Raw genomic sequence first — 17,706 nt, forward strand, 5'->3', positions numbered from 1 at the left:
TTCGGTTTGTTTTTGTTTATATACAAAGGCTTCATTGAAAAATAAAGTACAATGTTCATGGAAATAATACAACAAAATTTATAAACATACTGCATATGCATTCATTGATTAATTAACTAATGGAAATGAAATATAGAATAATAAATCTTTATCGCAGCATATTCAACAACTACATATATAGAAGATGAAAAACTACAAATAACCAAACCGATAATAGAACATTTCATGAAGCTTTCAGGTAACGGTGTCAGGGTTCGCATATTCAGAAACTAAAACGGAAACGCTGATAGATAGAAATAAACAATAAATTAATGCAATAAAAAATATTCATCTCATCTAAGCTTTTTATTTCTACTTAAATTTTTCACTAGCACAAGCCTAAATAGCTACAATCATTAATAAAAGTAAATAAATGCAGCTCAGTTGAAAGTAAAAATGTTTACAAATATACATAAATACATATGTTTGTTTTGAATACAAATATTTTGCTCTCAATCTACGAAATATATTTATAGAAACAGCTAAAGAGGCAGTTAGGTCAACTGGAAAAACTGCGCTTACAAGTATTTATGTTATATATTATAATTTTTGTCTCACTATCATTCGACTAGAGATAAAGTAAAGGGTTTTTTCATAGAGACGCTACAAAAGTAGACCGATATTGTAGATGGCATTTCATCTTGGAAAAACATACGATCCAACAACGAAACTACCGAAATTTGGAACCAGTGGCTTCACCTTTAAGAACGCTAGGTCCAATTTATGATTGTCATAATCGTCCTGTCAGCTCAAGAATTGAGCGTCTAGTGATACAATTTGAATCCAAAATCACAGTACTGAATTTTACCATACAGGTGAGGCAAATAAGTGCCCGTAGTATGCTCGTCGTTCTCAAGCGTTGGGAATCTCTTTGGCGTCATTGTGGTGAATTTTGCGAACAGATCTTGGCCTACATCTTTACAAAATCAAATTAACGCCAGAGCATAATGCTGCTTGTCCACAAGATTCACCAGAATTTTCAGCGATGAGGCTAATTTCTGACTGAATAGTTTCGTCGTACGCGTTATTGGTCAAGCAGCATCCACATGTACTCCAAAAGTCACCTTTGCATTTCATAAAAATTACGCTTTGGTCCGATTTACGCAATTACGGAACTACGGTGCGGCGGCCCGCCGGCATCATTGGACCGTCTTCTTAGTGATGATCAACCTGGCACGTTACTTTGAATGGAAATCGCTACCGCTCAATGAAAACCGAATATTTTTGACCCGAATGGGATGATAAGGATTTGGACCGGCAGTCTTCCTTTCGTCGAAGATGAAAGTGACCTTAGCACTCTTAATAAATTTGTGATTGGTTCAGAAGGATTTGTCAATTTATATGGGTTTTATGTCAATTATATAAGAGTTTTAAGTATCCCATTTCACCTCTCGACGAACAAAATCCAAGCTCTATAAGTCACTTTATAGTTCAGCGAATGTATAGACAGCGGCTACGCTGGCTTGGACATGTTGTCCGAATGGACGAGAACACTCCAGGTCTGAAAGGATTCGACGCCCATCCTGCCGTGGGAAGTAGAGGGAGAGGAAGCCCTCTACTCCTTTGGAAAGACCAGGTGGAGAAGGACCTGGCTTCGGAATCTCCAATCCACGCCAAGCATCGAGAAAGAAGAACGACCGCTGTAAACTCGGCTATAACCGCGTAAGCTCTGTGAATCAAGAAGAAGAATGGGCCGGCGTTGTAAGCTTTTCAAATAAGATCTCTACTAGAATCAACTACTTAAACTTATCTTACCTCACTTCATAGCGTGGAAGCGACAGACGGAATACGAACGGAAACGAGGCAGTTAAGATGCTCCTCAATGAAACTATATTATTTCTATCAATAAGAATTGGGTTGTTCCCTGAGCAGAGTAAGAGTTTCATGAGCCTAAATGAGTACTTTACAAAAATTTTCTGTTCTCATACCACATGAAACAAAAGTGTATACCGAAAGAGCAGCCCAACCACGACAGAGTCCAACATCCGCTCGCATCAAGCAATTGTAACAACAAATATAAAAGTAGCGACAACGCCAACTAGAACGGATATAACGTACGGACCTGCTGCTGTAGCTGTTGGCCAATGGACCAGCCATGGTCGTTCAGTTGACAAACACAACGTGAGCGAATTTTAGATTTTCCGGCTACGCTGCGGTATTGCTCATCCTGCTCACTGGCACCCAAACAACAACGACAACCATTTGAAAGACAATAAAATGAAAATAACGAAATTGTGAGCATTAACATTTTTGGGGGAAACATCGCAAACGAAAACCGACAATACATTTAGTTTGTGCGTGGAAGAACGACGATCGAGACGACGATCAACGAGATCAAGTGAAAAACCAGAATTCGAACAGCCGCCGAACAAGCGGAAGCAGACGACAAACGCGCCGCAGTGCCTTGCTTGCTTGCTAGAAACGCGCGTTATGTAAGCGTTTGACATTGTTTCGCCACTTTGGCTGCCAAATAATTGCAGTTGTGCCGATTAAGATCGACTAGAATATCTTTATTTTATTAAAAAATTTCGCCAGTGAAAAATTGCTGTACTTAAAAGTTAAAGAAACGCGTGCGTGTAACGGTAATAAAAGTTGTAAAAAATTGTGGCAAAACTAACGGAAAAAAAATTGGTGGAAAAATTTATTTTTGGAAAGTGTTGACACACGCACCACAGCGCTGACTTACATATGTACATATATAAAATCATATAAATAGCTAGAATATATATATATTTATATACATAGTATATATACATATATGTATATGTGGAACTTAACTGTCTCAACTTAAATGAAGTGTTGTGTATGGGCATTCGCTTGTCAATCAGCATTGCAGCACGTTTTGGAACACTCCACACACACATACACAGCCGAGGCATATATATGTGTCGATAATATTAGTCGATCACACACGCGTATATGCATACATATGTGTGTGTAAGTGCAGTGCATTGCAACTCTTGCAAGTGAACTTAATAAATTCTGCATTTTGTGTGCAATTGTTGGTGTTGGAAAAGCGAAAACTTCATGCAACGCATTTGAAATCGTGAAATTTTTTTTTAAAAATAGCACAGAAAATTTTCAAAAATAACACAGAGCAGCACCTCCCTGGGCTGGCTGTTTGGCTGCTTGGCTATCTGGCTAGTTGGCTGGCTGACTAACTTAACTTGCACATCTTGTTCATATTTTGGGAATTAGTGTGGCAAATAAACACACAGACACACACACACACGCATGAGCAAAGCCAAACTACACAAATACACACAAGCAAATAGATACTGGCAACTCTAAATGTGTATTGCCTGTCAACAAATTTGTATTTGATTAATTAGTGTATGTGTGTGTGTTAGTGCGCGCTGTTTGATTAAAACACGACAACAACAAGCATAAATTGCATTTTGGGGAAGCAAACAAAAATTTGTTAAGGCAACTAAGGAAGTAGCGCCACAAATAGCGGGTAAGTGGTTGCCGGGTGTAAAACTTTACACAAGTTGGTTTAGCTGGGCGTCCATTATAATATATGTACTTATATCGTCACCTAAAATGCAAAATAACGTAGTGCCACCTTTCTTAAGTTTGCAGGCGGAGCAAAAGCGATAAATAGAAACCACTCATATTTAACAAAATTTAATTTTATAAAAGTTTTGATCATATATTGGTTATAAAGTGGTTATGTATTGGTTATGAAGTGGTTATATATTAGTAATAAAATGGTTATAAATTGGTTACTAAATGGTTATATATTGGTTATACTTGCCAAAGAAGCTGAAAATTTAATGCTACATACATACATATATGTAATGTGATGTAGTGAATCGTAAGCCATAGAAAACTCAATTTCGATTTTTTTGATGATACATTATTTTGCGTTTTACATGACGATATGAATTATCCAAAATATATAAATTATACAAAAACAAGTAAGGAAAGCCTAAGTTCGGGTGTCACCGAACATTTTATACTCTCGGATGATAAAGTGATAATCGTGATTTCAGGCGTGGTTGTGAACCGATTTCACCCACATTTGGTACATGTCATCAGGGTGTTAAGAAAATATTATAAACCGAATTTCATTAAAATCGGTTAAGCAATTCCTGAGTTACGGTTTTTGGTCCATAAGTGAGCGACGCCACGCCCATTTTCAATTTTTAAAAAAACCCTGGGTGCAGTTTCCTTTTGCCATTTCTTCCGTAAAATTTAGTATTTCTGACGTTTTTTGTTAGTCGGTTAACGCACTTTTAGTGATTTTCAACATAACCTTTGTATGGGAGGTGGGCGTGGTTATTACCCGATTTCTTCCATTTTTGAACTGTATATGGAAATGCCTAAAAGAAGTCTCTTATACACATCTAGATGTGTATAAGAGACAGGGGCGATGACCACTTTTCCAAAAAATTTACGTCAAAATATGCCCTTCCCTATTGCGATTCTTTGTGCCAAATTTCATTTTAATATCTTTATTTATGGCTTAGTTATGACACTTTATAGGTTTTCGGTTTCCGCCATTTTGTGGGCGTGGCAGTAGGCCGATTTTGGCCATCTTCAAACTTAACCTTCTTATGGGGCCAAGAAATACGTGTACCGAGTTTCATCATGATATCTCAATTTTCACATCTAGATGTGTATAAGAGACAGGATTTGGCCATCTTCAAACTTAACCTTCTTATGGGGCCAAGAAATACGTGTACCGAGTTTCATCATGATATCTCAATTTTTTATCTTTTGTGGGCGTGGCAGTAGGCCGATTTGGCCATCTTCAAACTTAACCTTCTTATGGGGCCAAGAAATACGTGTACCGAGTTTCATCATGATATCTCAATTTTTACTGAAGTTAAAGCTTGCACGGACGGACGGACAGAAGGACAGACATCCGGATTTCAACTCTACTCGTCATCCCGATCACTTTGGTGTACATAACCCTATATCTGACTCTTTAATTTTAGTTTTAGGACTTAAAAACAACCGTTATGTGAACAAAACTATAATACTCTCTTTAGCAACTTATTGCTAAATATGCACATYATAGTTATTAGTGCGCCAAATTTTAATATATTTAGCCACTTTCGTAACGTCAGCGACTGTTAATTAACTTCCTCCACACAAAATTAAGATTTTGTCATTGATGGCCAATACGCCGCTATTTGGCGCCCACATTTAATTGAGTTATATGGTTCATACATATGTATGTTTGTATATCTGAAATTTGGAAAAGACTTTCTTGTCTTTCTTACATCAGAAAATGTGGTAAATAGCTAAAAATAAAAATAAAACATTAGGGTTGGTGAATTTGTGCAGAATTTCTTTTATAAAGTAAGCTAATAAAAATGTCTTGAATGTAGAACTCTGCTACAATTTTGTTGTTTATTTCTACATACCTATTGCTATAATTAAAAATTTATTGCGAAATTCGAGAAAATTAATCAAATCGGGTGCTCCAAAGCGAGAACACCCTTCACAAAAAAAGTTTAAATACAAAAGCTTGTATAGCAGCTATATGTYACAKTAGTCTGATCTATATATTTTTTGGGATATTAAAGATATGCTTCCGATAATAATGCGTGCTAAATTTTGTGTAGATATCTTTTCAAATAAATAACTTTTTCTTACAAGAACTTTATTGCGTGGTTCAGTGTGTATAGCAGCTATGTGCTATAGTAGTCCCAACTAGGAATTTTTTTCGGAAATTATGTCTTGGCCCAGAGAAAGATGTGTGCAGAATTTCAGAGTGATATGTCCTAAAGTGAGCAACAAGTTTGCGTATATCGCGACAGCTAGGAGCATATGGCTAAATCAACTCAGCTCGTTAATAATGATAATTTATGTCCCATTATGAGCAAAACATAGGAAGACTTTATTATAATTTTAAAATTCTTAACTTATTCTGCAAAATATATGTTGTGTTAACGTTTTTCCCAAGCCGTGAATCAGTTATTAAAGCCAATTTAGGGAATAGCCTTCAATGCGCGTAGTGATGCACATTTAATGTCTGCAATTAACTCAAAATGGTCTCGCCGGTGCAGTCGTCTCGTTTTGCTGAATAGCCAAAAGCTACACGGAGCCAAATCAGGCGGAGAGGTGGTAGCGACAAGATATTGGTTTAAAATTTTGCGAAAACTTACGAAAAATCAATGCAGTATTCAAGGGATCATATCGTGGGTGAAAAGCCAAGAGTTGTTTGCCCATAATTCCGGCCTCGTTTAGAGAATAGCTTTGCGCAAACAACGCATAGCACTTAAACAGTATTCGTTGTTGACGGTATGTCCGGATAATAAGCATAGAATCTAAACTCTTCGTCAGTAATAACACATTTAATGACAGCCTGGTAGTAAAGCATTGTTTCATTACGTTAACGCGCCGGTGTTTCTTGGAAAAAATTAAACATTTTAGAACCAATTGTGCTTTGACTTTTCATAGGCTCAAATGATATTTCAAAATGGGTTTCATCGATTCTGCCGAAATTCTAACTATGCCAGTAAGATCTCTGACTCTTCATCTTGGATTCTCAAGGCAACTATTTTGTTTTATTAATGTGTTAATCATCTGTGTTGATGGCCGTGTTGGACGCGATGTGTCGTCAACGCTTTCGCGACCATCTTTGAATAATTATCACCACAAGGTTTTTCCAACAATCTGCAGTTTCGCCAACAAAAATTTGATTCCATAATTTAAATGGAACATCTTTGTTGAATAATTTCACTCCTCGTAAAAATCGCCGAATGCACTTTATGTACTTCGTACAATCGTATACTAAGCACTAAGGATTATTTTGATGTAAAACTTGGCAGAGTCATATCAGTTTAGTAATAATGTTTTTAAATACGTGTTAATATAGTGTTTTGTTACTCCGGGTCAATATTAATAATATTAGTTTGTCAAAAAAGTCTTGCGGTATTTTCGCTAGTTGGCGCTGAGAGCGCGTAGTTCTAGTTTCGTTCATCGCGTTCAAGTGTTTGATTGATTGTCGTTTCTTTTACGTCGTTCGTGAGTTATAGCGTCGCAAACATGGAGCAAAATAAAGAGAAAATACGACATATTTTACAGTACTACTACGATAAAGGCAAAAATGCATATCAAGCCGCCAATAAAATTTGTGCAGTTTATGGACCCGATACAGTTTACATTTCCCCCGCACAACGATAGTTTCAACGTTTTCGTTCTGGTGCAGAGGTGGTCGAAAATTGCGATAAAATCGCTGAATTAGTCGAAAGAGGCCGGCATAGTAGCAACCGTAGCATAGGTCAAGAGCTGGGCATGAGTCATCAAACAAAATTTTATGAACAATTGAAAATTCAATAAAAATACCGCAAAAATACTGCAAGACTTTTTTGACAACCTAATATGACATTTTATTAAATTGTTCTTGTTCTTTAAAAGTGATATAAAGGTATCTACACTACGGATGCCACATTGTATTCAAACATACAAACAATAATGCGCTATTGCTCAAACAACTGCGGTACAAAATCTACTTCAAATTTAATGGCGAAAGTTTATTTTCATTCGTTAGAACACTCATTGGCGTTTGACCGCGACTACGTTTCAGGTGGTCCACCTATTGAACCCAATTATCGATGGCTCGTTCGAGCATTTCGACTAGCAACTGGCGAATGACACGCTTTCATTTTTACTCCAACGCCTGAATTGAAGCGAAATTGTCCACATATACTTTACAGTAAAAAGTCTAACGGTGTGATATCATAGTCAGTTCAAGTTGCTGCGAACGGCACCGATTTCGCCTTCGTGTACACTCTCAGCGACGGATGTTTTTTTAATAGTAGGAATAGTAGGAAGCATCGAAAGTCGGAGTGCGGAACTTTGCCGCTTTGTGAACAGCATTCTACTTCTCAGAGGACTTACACATAATGCAGTAAAAATTTCCACTGTTAAACTACCACATGGTGCAGTTTCTATCATTTCCATTCTATTTAAAAACCGAAGGAAAAACACATATTTAAAGTATTCTATGGACTTCGTACGCAACGAACAATGCGGAAGCATTTTTTTCACCGAATGCTGGGCGTGGTCTATTCGATCGAATATTATCCAATAATGAATGCTTGTTCTCAAGATGGGTTATGGTGTTGCAAATAGTACGCTCAGTAGGCCGATAATGTCACAGGCCATAAAGTCACAAAACCGTTGAAAAAAGTACCTCTTATTAGAGATCGTTTAACGGTAAATCTTGTAAAATATTCAATTTTCGAAATATTTCAATAAATAAGTGAAATAATAATGGTTTTAAATATGACAGTTAAATCGATCTGAAGTATTTGATTTATTAAGTTCAATAAATTCTCGATTTTTTTGTATTTATATGAACGAATTACTATTTTTAAATAAAACCATACCCTAAGACATATTTACATCACGTTTTTGCACCAACAAGTTTGTTTTTTTATGATGATAGATGTGCCCAAAAAATAAGGCAACATTGTATTTATTTTGAAAATTCTTTATTTATTCTTCCAAATCAATTTCATCCTCTTCAAAGTAATCCCCACTTGATGTAGTACATTATACCAACGGATTCTCCAATATTCGAAACACTGGTTGTAATAACTTTCCGGGATGGGATTTTAGTTACGTCTTCGCTGCGGCTTCAATATCGTATAAAAACGGTGTCCTCGGAGCGGTATTTTGAACTTTGTGAACAGCCAAAAGTCGCACGGTCCCAGATCAGGTGAATACCATTTAATGCAAATTCTTTGCTCAACAAATTTCGGCATTGCAAAAAACGAAGAATTCACTTTTAGCAGCTCACAAAACGACACGTGTCTCAAACACTAATGGATATTTTGACATGTGAAATTTGACATAAATGTGACGGACAACCTAAAAAAATAATAATTCTCCAAATCCTTCGACAAGCGCAGTTGAAATTCAAATGTCACCTTATTTTTTGGGCACAGTGTATATAATTTATATATAACGTCATTAAAATATATACTCACATTTACATATTTATGCAGACCACAATAGAAGCCGTTTAAAAATAAATATGAACACTTTCGAATATTTGTAATGCAAACTATATCTTAAGAAATCAGACGATTGATCGCATTTGTTAATTTGCGTCACAAACGTTTTGAATTAGTAGCGTGCCACAAATATTCAAGTGTATGTATGTATGCTTATATGCTTTTTTGCTATGTATTTATAGAAGTTCTCTATTGTTTCTGCCACTTTTGTTTATAGTGTTGTGGTAGTGAAGTTATGTTTTTGGTACACACATTAAATTATTTTCAACATGCATTTATATTATATTGTGGGCTTTTTATATGGATATGTTGAGGCATATACATGCATATGTATAATGGCAAGACCAATGACCACTATTAAGAAGAAGAAGAAGAATGACCACTTTGTGATATATGGAATAAAAAACAATTTGAAAATCCAATTCTATCATTTGTATAATTGTTCCGCAAGTAATTCATAATGAAATGTGCTGGCAAATACTTAATCGATAAGAATTTTAGGTAAAAATTGCTAAAAGGGCAAAAAAGTCTTGAGGTATTTTTGCGGTATTTTTATTGAATTTTCAATTATTCATAAAATTTTTTTGATGACTCATGCCCAGCTCTTGACCGATGCTACGGCTGCTACTATGTCGGTCTCTTTCGACCAATTCATGGCGCATCTTCGACCACCTCTACACCAGAACGAAAACGTTGAAACCATCGTTGTGTGGTAAAAATGGAAACTGTATCGGGTCCATAAACTGCAGAAATTTTATTGGCGGTTTGAGATGCATTTTTGCCTTTATCGTAGTAGTACTGTAAAATATGCCGTATTTTCTCTTTATTTTGCTCCATGTTTGCGACGCTATAACTCACGAACGACTTAAAAGAAACGGCAATCAATCAAACACGTGTTAGCATGACCCGATGCAACGAAAAAAACCTGAACTACGCGCTCTCAGCGCCAACTAGCGAAAATACCGCAAGACTTTTTTGACAAACTAATATAATCCTAAATAGGAAAAAAATGTCACTTTGACTACCACGCACCTTAATATCCTTCACAGTGGACTTTTTACAACATAAATGGTTTTTACAACTTGTATCGCAGTTATATGATTGGACTAATATCAACTTTGTGTCTTTATTTCTTTGAAATTGTTATAAATTAGTTTCACCAACGGAACTTCTAACGACATTTTGAATTCTGAAATAAGAAGTGTAGGATTGCTACTTCTTGAAATAAAATTTTCTATAATTGAAATAGGAGCTCAATATACGCTGAGAATTATTAACATGTCAATTATAGCAGGAACAGTGGAGAATGCTACTGCCTTCCTTCCTTTTTTCTTCCTCATCGAGCAAAATGTATGAAAACTTGAGAACGTGGCAAAAACGCAGAATTCAGCCATCTTTCCATGTCTTCATTTGCACAATGTTGCCATTGCTCAATACGCATATATAGTTTTGTACACATCTATGTTTTCAATTACAATTTTTTATAATATAAAATATCAAAACTGAAAACAAACTATTAAAAATAGTTTATATAATTTTTTATAAATAATAGCATTCGACTCAAATTTTCTGTTGATTGGACTTCGGAATGCAATGATAGAGCCATGTTTTAATTATTGTCTCATTTGGAGGCAAAGTCTAGGATTTTATTACGCTTGAAAATCTCCAAACACTGCTCACCATCAACTAGTCGTTGTTTGTGGTCAAAAGAGAATTCGGCACCCTCTTTGCACAGGGCTTTCTCATACCCAAATATTCGTAATGATTAGTTGATATCTCTACTGTGCCTACTATCTTGAGAAACTTCATTTTACAATTATTCAAAACTATTTTGTGGACTTTTATATGTTTTCGTCAGTAACAACCTCTTCGTCCTACTTGGTTTTCATGGGGCAGTGTCCAGAAAATCGTGATGTTTCAACTTTATTTTCGCCTTCCAAAACACGCGAAATTCCTGTTTATTCATTTTTTTTTTTATAAAAGCATAAGTTTCAAATTGAAAAATAAACAAGAAAAAACGTTAACTTCAGTTGCACCGAAGCTAAATACCCTTCACAGGTGCATTTCTGTTAGTAATTATGTGTTCAGTTTGTATGGAAGCAATATGCTATAGTAATTCGATCTGAAATTTTTTTTCGGAGATTATATTATTACCTTAGGCAGTAATCCAAGTCAAATTTCGTGAAAATACCACGTCAAATGTGAAAGTTTTCCATACATGAGTAGTTCGTATATATACAGACAGACGGACAGACAGACAGACGGACATGGCTAAATCGAATCAGCTCAACATACTGATCATTTATATATATACTTTATAGGGTCTCCGACGCTTTCTTATGGGTGTTACAAACTTCGTGACAAAATTAATATACCCTGTTCAGGGTATAAAAATTCGCAAACTAATAAATTTGACAGCTGTCAAAGTTTTATCTCTACACGCGTCTTTTGAAGGTTAGGGCAAGTCATATGAATTGAATTTTGGTAGTGCCATCTATAATATGGAATAAATCAATAAGAAATATCATACGAAAGTTCTTGGATAAAACACACATAAAGTGGAAAAAATACATTCATAACGAATACAAATTGATTTTTTAATGTTTATTTATTGGGTATATAATAGTTAAATTAAAAACCGAAAATTTCACAAGATTAGTCTGAAGGAAAGTCGCTATCGCGCCATGGAAGCTTTTTTGTTGGTTTGAAATTTGACAACATGGCGGCAATTCCAACAAAAGGCATCGATTTTGGTCCTTTTTTCGACTTTGAGAGTGGAAAACGTTTTGAAAAATAACATTCTGAGAAAAACGCTTTAAAGATTGTCTCGCTCCGTTCCGCACTATGCTCCCAGAAACGCTGTAGCCACCGTTATAATTTGAATTTCGATTCCAAAATTTAAGAGAATGTTTATCCGTTAATGCAACAAAAGATCGTTCTTTTATTTTGAAAACTTCACACTGAAATGATCTCTTAATCGAGCAGGCAGTCACTCATATTCAATCCTTAATCAATCAAAATGATAAATCAACAGGCTTTCACTCTAAATGATAATAACTCATAACGCCTAGTTTTATCTTCAATCAAATATTCCTTTAACTTAAGCTAATTACAACCAAAGTTTTTATAAATTTACGGCTATTTTTTCAATTTAATTATATTAAAAGTAATCGAGCAGTTTCATAGCGATATTTCGAATATGTTCTCAGGTCTCGGAATATGATTAAGATTTCGTATTAATTTCATGGAAATAGTAAGTTATTTCATTTTGAACAAATTAAGGGTAGATTATTTGTTTTGGTCTATTGTCACTTCGCGGGTCCTCAAGAAATTTATTTCACTATGACTAACTTCATAACGATGAAGAAGTTTATCACAATAGGACGGACAATAGGGGTTTTTCAATAAGAGCGCGACAAAACCAAAATTCTTTAGGCATGTGAAAATGCATGAGGTGCCATGATGTATGGAACGCGACTTCTTTTACATGGAAAACTTGATTTTCAAGCATAAATCAGCCGATTCTGCTGCAATTTCACTTTCGATATTCGAACGAAGTTCATAAATCGTCGCTGGCTTGTTAGTATATACTATATACTTTACGTAGCCCCACAGGAAATAATCAAATCGCACGACCTAGGCGACTTATTGACTGTACCATTTCGTGAGATAACATGTTTACCAAATTTGGTTTTTAATAAATCGATTGTGACATACGCTGGGTGGCTTTTTGGTGCCGTCTCATTGGAGCCACATATAATCCAAGTTCATATCATTAAATTCGGTTAGCATTGAGTACTCATTTACAATAACGTGCCGGTTTTGATCACCACGGAAGGACTAATAAACCATACCAAACCGTATTTGTTTTGGGATGTAATGGTGACTCATGAAGTACGTACGAATGTTCTTTAACCGGAATAAAGAATTTCACTGATATCCCAAACCGATTTAGTTTTATTTAAAAAAAAAGTTGTTGTAGCGCTCATAAAGTTCAGGCCACTGAATCCAAATTTCGATAGCAGATAGATTTCGACTCCTTTTTGGGTCGCATATCTTTTCATAATTGAATGTCAAGGCTTACTGAAGAAGTGAAGAAATGTCAAAAGAGCGGGAGTCGTTTACTGTGCCCGTCAGTCTACTTTTGTAGCGTCCTTATTAAAACGTCCGTTAAAATAATTATTTTATTACTGCTTTGGACCGTAGATGTATTGGTCTCCCAATAATCGTATTCCTTCCCTTTTCCACTAACTGATAGCTGAACCGAAAGCTAGAAATAATAACAAAGTATCATCGGTATTCCATCGTTCCCGAACTTCGTCGAAGGAATCGGCAGAAGGAACGAAGACACAAATCACTTATTTCTCGAAAAATAAAGAACTATGTTTTCTTGGATCAAATTAAGGTGTAGTTGGAGCGATTCCGTGCTCTCATAACTTCACTGTAAGAGCTTAATCTCCATGGATGTAAATATTTAGGTAAGCTACGAGGATATCTATTTTAGTTATTTCCTTTATCAGGATTAGCTTCAAATTGATTCCAGAAAGCTAGAACATCTTTATGGCGGATTAAAATTTTTATTATGATACTTTTTGAGTAAACGATATTTTACGAAAAAATCAAAATAAAGGCGCCACTTGTTTGCACTTAAAGCAAATTATGTCAGCGCTGCAAAGTTGCGTGGCTATAAAACAAACATGAATCTAAATATAGTATGTATATACGAACTTACGAAGCAATACTAGATATGCAATGGAACTTTATAAGCATCCAGCGGTACATTAAAATTGTGTCCAACACTTTTATGATCAGATAGTAAAGTTATTTTTAAATATATAGAACAATTTGACAACAACACAACAGATGCAAATGTTGTATGCTGCGCTACACCCTATTGCATCCTATTATATGTACATATATATATGTATGTATTAAAGATGAACTCATGAAATTGTTTGTGCATCTATTTTCAGCCAGTTTGACTCGACTAGATAGAAATATGGCGACGCATTCGAACGCGAACACTTTATCAACCAAACTAAATCGTAATGTGTTGACTATGCCAAAATGGGTGGTACGTATAATCATAAACTGAACATATTCCAATTATTATTTTATATTTTTATATGCCATATATTCTAAAGACGGAAACCCACGATCGCATCGGTCCAAAACCACCACCGCCACCATCACCCACGTCGTCGGATAATACCCTTAAAGTGCCAGTATTGCCACCGAAAACAAAAAACCAACCCGAGCCCGATTACGAAGTCATCGAGTTCTCTGGTCAGCAATACTCGAATGAAGTTCTCAAAGCGGGTAGTCGTTCGAAAACCCCAAGCACACCAGGTACGCATAATACTCATATCAATTTTATCTTTTGGTTTATTGATTTTGGCCTGACTACTTACAGATGCAAAACTGAAATGCACGCTCTGCGGTTCGCATAATCCCTGGGTTACATGTGAGGAGTGCGCACAGCAGATCTTTTGCTCCTCATGTGACGATATGTTTCATAAGCATCCCAAGAGGCGTACACACGTGCGAAAGGTTGGTAATATCTACCTAAGTAGAAAGAAATTGAAGGTTTATCCCACGTATGAAAGTATAGAATATTTGTACCCGCTATCGAATGATTTTTAGAAGCAATTACTGGGAAAAATCTTATAAAATTTGTACTTTTCTAAGCCAGTATCAGTAGTATTATATAGATATATTGGTTAGAATTCGATGAAGTTATTCCGAATGAAAATCGTATACCTCAAAGTTAAATCAAATCGCCTGTAGTCACTTTTTCTGTATGTAGATATATTATTCAGTTATATAAAGGATTGGGGAAAAATCCTGGGGATCTCTAGAACTTTTATAACCGATAATGTTCATGTCATAGGTTGGTTTACAACCTATAGGTTTGCCTTTGATATTTTCATAAAGAAGGACACAACCATCAACCTTAAAATCATTCAAAGTAAACCAGTTTTGTCGATATTCTTAAAATAATTTCCGATAGAATTTCAGTGTCTCTCAGGAAATTGCAACGCCGAAATGTTCTCTTGTTTCTTTAAAGTATTTTTCGTTTTGATTTCATAGCAATCAAAAATGTCTTTGGTGGAAAATTATGTTCATTGAGAATAAAGAATTTTTTTGTAGCGTGAAATCGAAAGTGTTTTAGTAATCTGTTTCCGTTGATGAGTTCAAGGAATAACTTCCATATGATGGCTGCCAAAAACGGAGACATCATCAAGTGAAGCCAATATTGGGTTCTCAAATCTTCTGTAATATCTTTAATAAAATTTCGTATAATTCAACATGAGTTTACTAGAGGACATTCAGTCAGAGATGCCTACTCTACAAAATGTGAAAAAAGTGATATTTTGCATGATTATAGGTTATAGATTATGGATTATGGATTATAGATTATAGATTATAGATTATAGATTATAGATTATAGATTATAGATTATAAATTATAGATTATAGATTATAGATTATGGATTATAGATTCTTAAGAAATTTCTTTCTCCATGCTTTTAGACACAACCACAATTACTCGCAAATGCATTNAGATTATAGATTATAAATTATAGATTATAGATTATAGATTATAGATTATAGATTATAGATTATAGATTATAGATTATAGATTATAGATTATAGATTATACATCATTTCATTTCCTTTGCTCCACTAGGCCATTGACCAAAGCCGTCCACCATTGCCACCGAAAATTTTACCTGGACAAAATGGACCGTCGCCACCGGTGGCGCCACCCAGACGCAAGGCACGCGGATTTACACCACTACTGCCGCGCAAGGAACAGGTACGCTTCTGCACGATTTCATAAGCGAATTCGGTACCAAGTCATAAATAAAAGCCTCATATGAAAAGAAAATAATAAACTAAAATCTTAATCTCTCCACGACGTTTTACACAAAGCTTCCATAAAACAGAGCGCGCAAGCGCCAAATCACAACGCTTTAAAAATAAAAATATTATTTATAATACTGCCTTTTACCTCGAGAAACTATTTGACCAGAATTTAGCGTATTAATATGCTGCATTCTATGAAAATATTTATATCTTATGTATATAGTTCTACTTTTACTATTTTTGGCGCTAAAAACATTTTACCAAGCACTAACACAATTGTCAAAGTTTGCTCAAGCAACGCCTTGAAAATGTGTGTTTCAATAAAAATATCAAATTTTCAATTTCGAACTCAAAACAAAGCTCAAATTATTGTATTCTTCTCATATACCGTTATACTCGTACATGCATTTGTACGCTGAGTTTTGGAAATCAGCCAACAACACAACAACATCCAAATTGTTTTAAGTGTACTTTGCACAATTTGCCACTCCTCAATTCCAATTAGGTCAACACGAATACGCTGCCAATACCGCCCTCGCCGACACCCTCATTGAGGAGCACCTCCTGGCAGGATCGCGTTAGTTCACTGAAAAGCGGATTGAATCTAATGAATCGCCCCTTACCCGATACACCGAAGACACCGACCAGCGAGCACACATCGTCACGTTCGGTCACACCAAAGTCGGTGTTCGATAGCATACAGCGTCCACCGTCCGTCACATTGGAGAAGATCAAGAGTAAGGCTAGCGCCACATTGGATCGTATGACCTTGCTGCAGCAACGCTATCGCCAACACAAAGAGGAAAGCCTAAAAGGCAACACGGATCATAGCGGTTCTGTTACAGATCAGGTAATTATAAAGTGCTAAACTTATATACAAAATTTCCCAACATCATCAGTTAGTACACGCCGGTAAAAGCGGTGTTCATTGGAACCACTCAGGCACTCCATCAGAGATCCACATGTTCGTGATGTACATACATAGCCCTAATTCGTTTGTTATTGTTTTTGTTTCATTTATGTTCGTGCGTCTGTACATAAATATGTTCCACTGTGTCACCAACAACAACGCCACACACCTTTTCAACACAACCACCATATAGAACCTCTCATTCGATCAATGGTCAACCATCTCACCGTCGCCATCACATTTTCGCTCAGGCAGCATGTCGTCCGGGATCAATTCATCTCATTTTGACCTCACGGATGATACACATTTTCACAATATGTTTAATCAACGGCAGATGCATACGTCCGCGGCACAACAGCAGCGCGCCCATGGCCAATTGAGCACACGTGGCATGAGCACGTCCGTCTTCAATTTGAATCACATAAATCGGCGCGCGCCAGAGCCACAGCATGCGTGGATGAATAATCCGATGCAGCAGGTGAGTGAGAACTGTAGAGTTAAGTTTTTTGAAGTGCTCTCAGTAATCCGTGTCTCAATAAGAAGATTACTCATGGAAGAAACTTTCTTAGGCAATATCAAACTTAGAACTCTATATACAGAAAATTTCGATCTAGTCTCTTCAGATCCTTCCGTTCAGTTCAGTCCGTTAAGCCGTAAATGGAACAACCCCTGCTTAACCGAATCAAGGAAAACTGTTTTCATTTAGAGAATTTTAGTCTTTAGTAGAGTGGGTCAAGAACCATTGAACTAGATATCAAAATAGTACTAAACTAAACGACTAAATAGTCCTTTGATGCAAAATATTCGTTTCGATGAAAACACCGTCGTAGAACTGAGTTTGGACTAAAGATCGATGAGACTGAGAATGGGAATGCAACAACTACTTACATTTCGAGAGATTTAGTTTTAT

At 35.9% G+C, this 17,706-nt stretch overlaps 1 protein-coding gene across 7 annotated transcripts in view; it reads left to right on the forward strand.

Moving 5' to 3' along the window:
* Positions 1-2,199: 2,199 nt before the first annotated feature.
* LOC108965672 overlaps positions 2,200-17,706 on the forward strand; it is a 30,122-nt gene continuing 14,615 nt past the window's right edge. The window contains exons 1-8 of one of the 7 annotated variants that reach the window (XM_018928226.1): positions 2,203-2,621; positions 3,109-3,496; positions 13,991-14,091; positions 14,162-14,366; positions 14,431-14,567; positions 15,708-15,836; positions 16,392-16,736; positions 16,990-17,274. In XM_018928226.1, coding sequence (XP_018783771.1) covers positions 14,017-14,091; positions 14,162-14,366; positions 14,431-14,567; positions 15,708-15,836; positions 16,392-16,736; positions 16,990-17,274 — 1,176 coding nt within the window. In that variant the 5' untranslated portion in view covers positions 2,203-2,621; positions 3,109-3,496; positions 13,991-14,016. The other 6 variants (XM_018928227.1, XM_018928230.1, XM_018928228.1 and 3 more) reach the window with 6 other exon arrangements.

The sequence above is a fragment of the Bactrocera latifrons genome, unplaced genomic scaffold (assembly GCF_001853355.1).
Source record: "Bactrocera latifrons isolate USDA-ARS-PBARC rearing strain unplaced genomic scaffold, ASM185335v1 scaffold_145, whole genome shotgun sequence".
In the NCBI taxonomy this organism is placed as follows: domain Eukaryota; kingdom Metazoa; phylum Arthropoda; class Insecta; order Diptera; family Tephritidae; genus Bactrocera; species Bactrocera latifrons.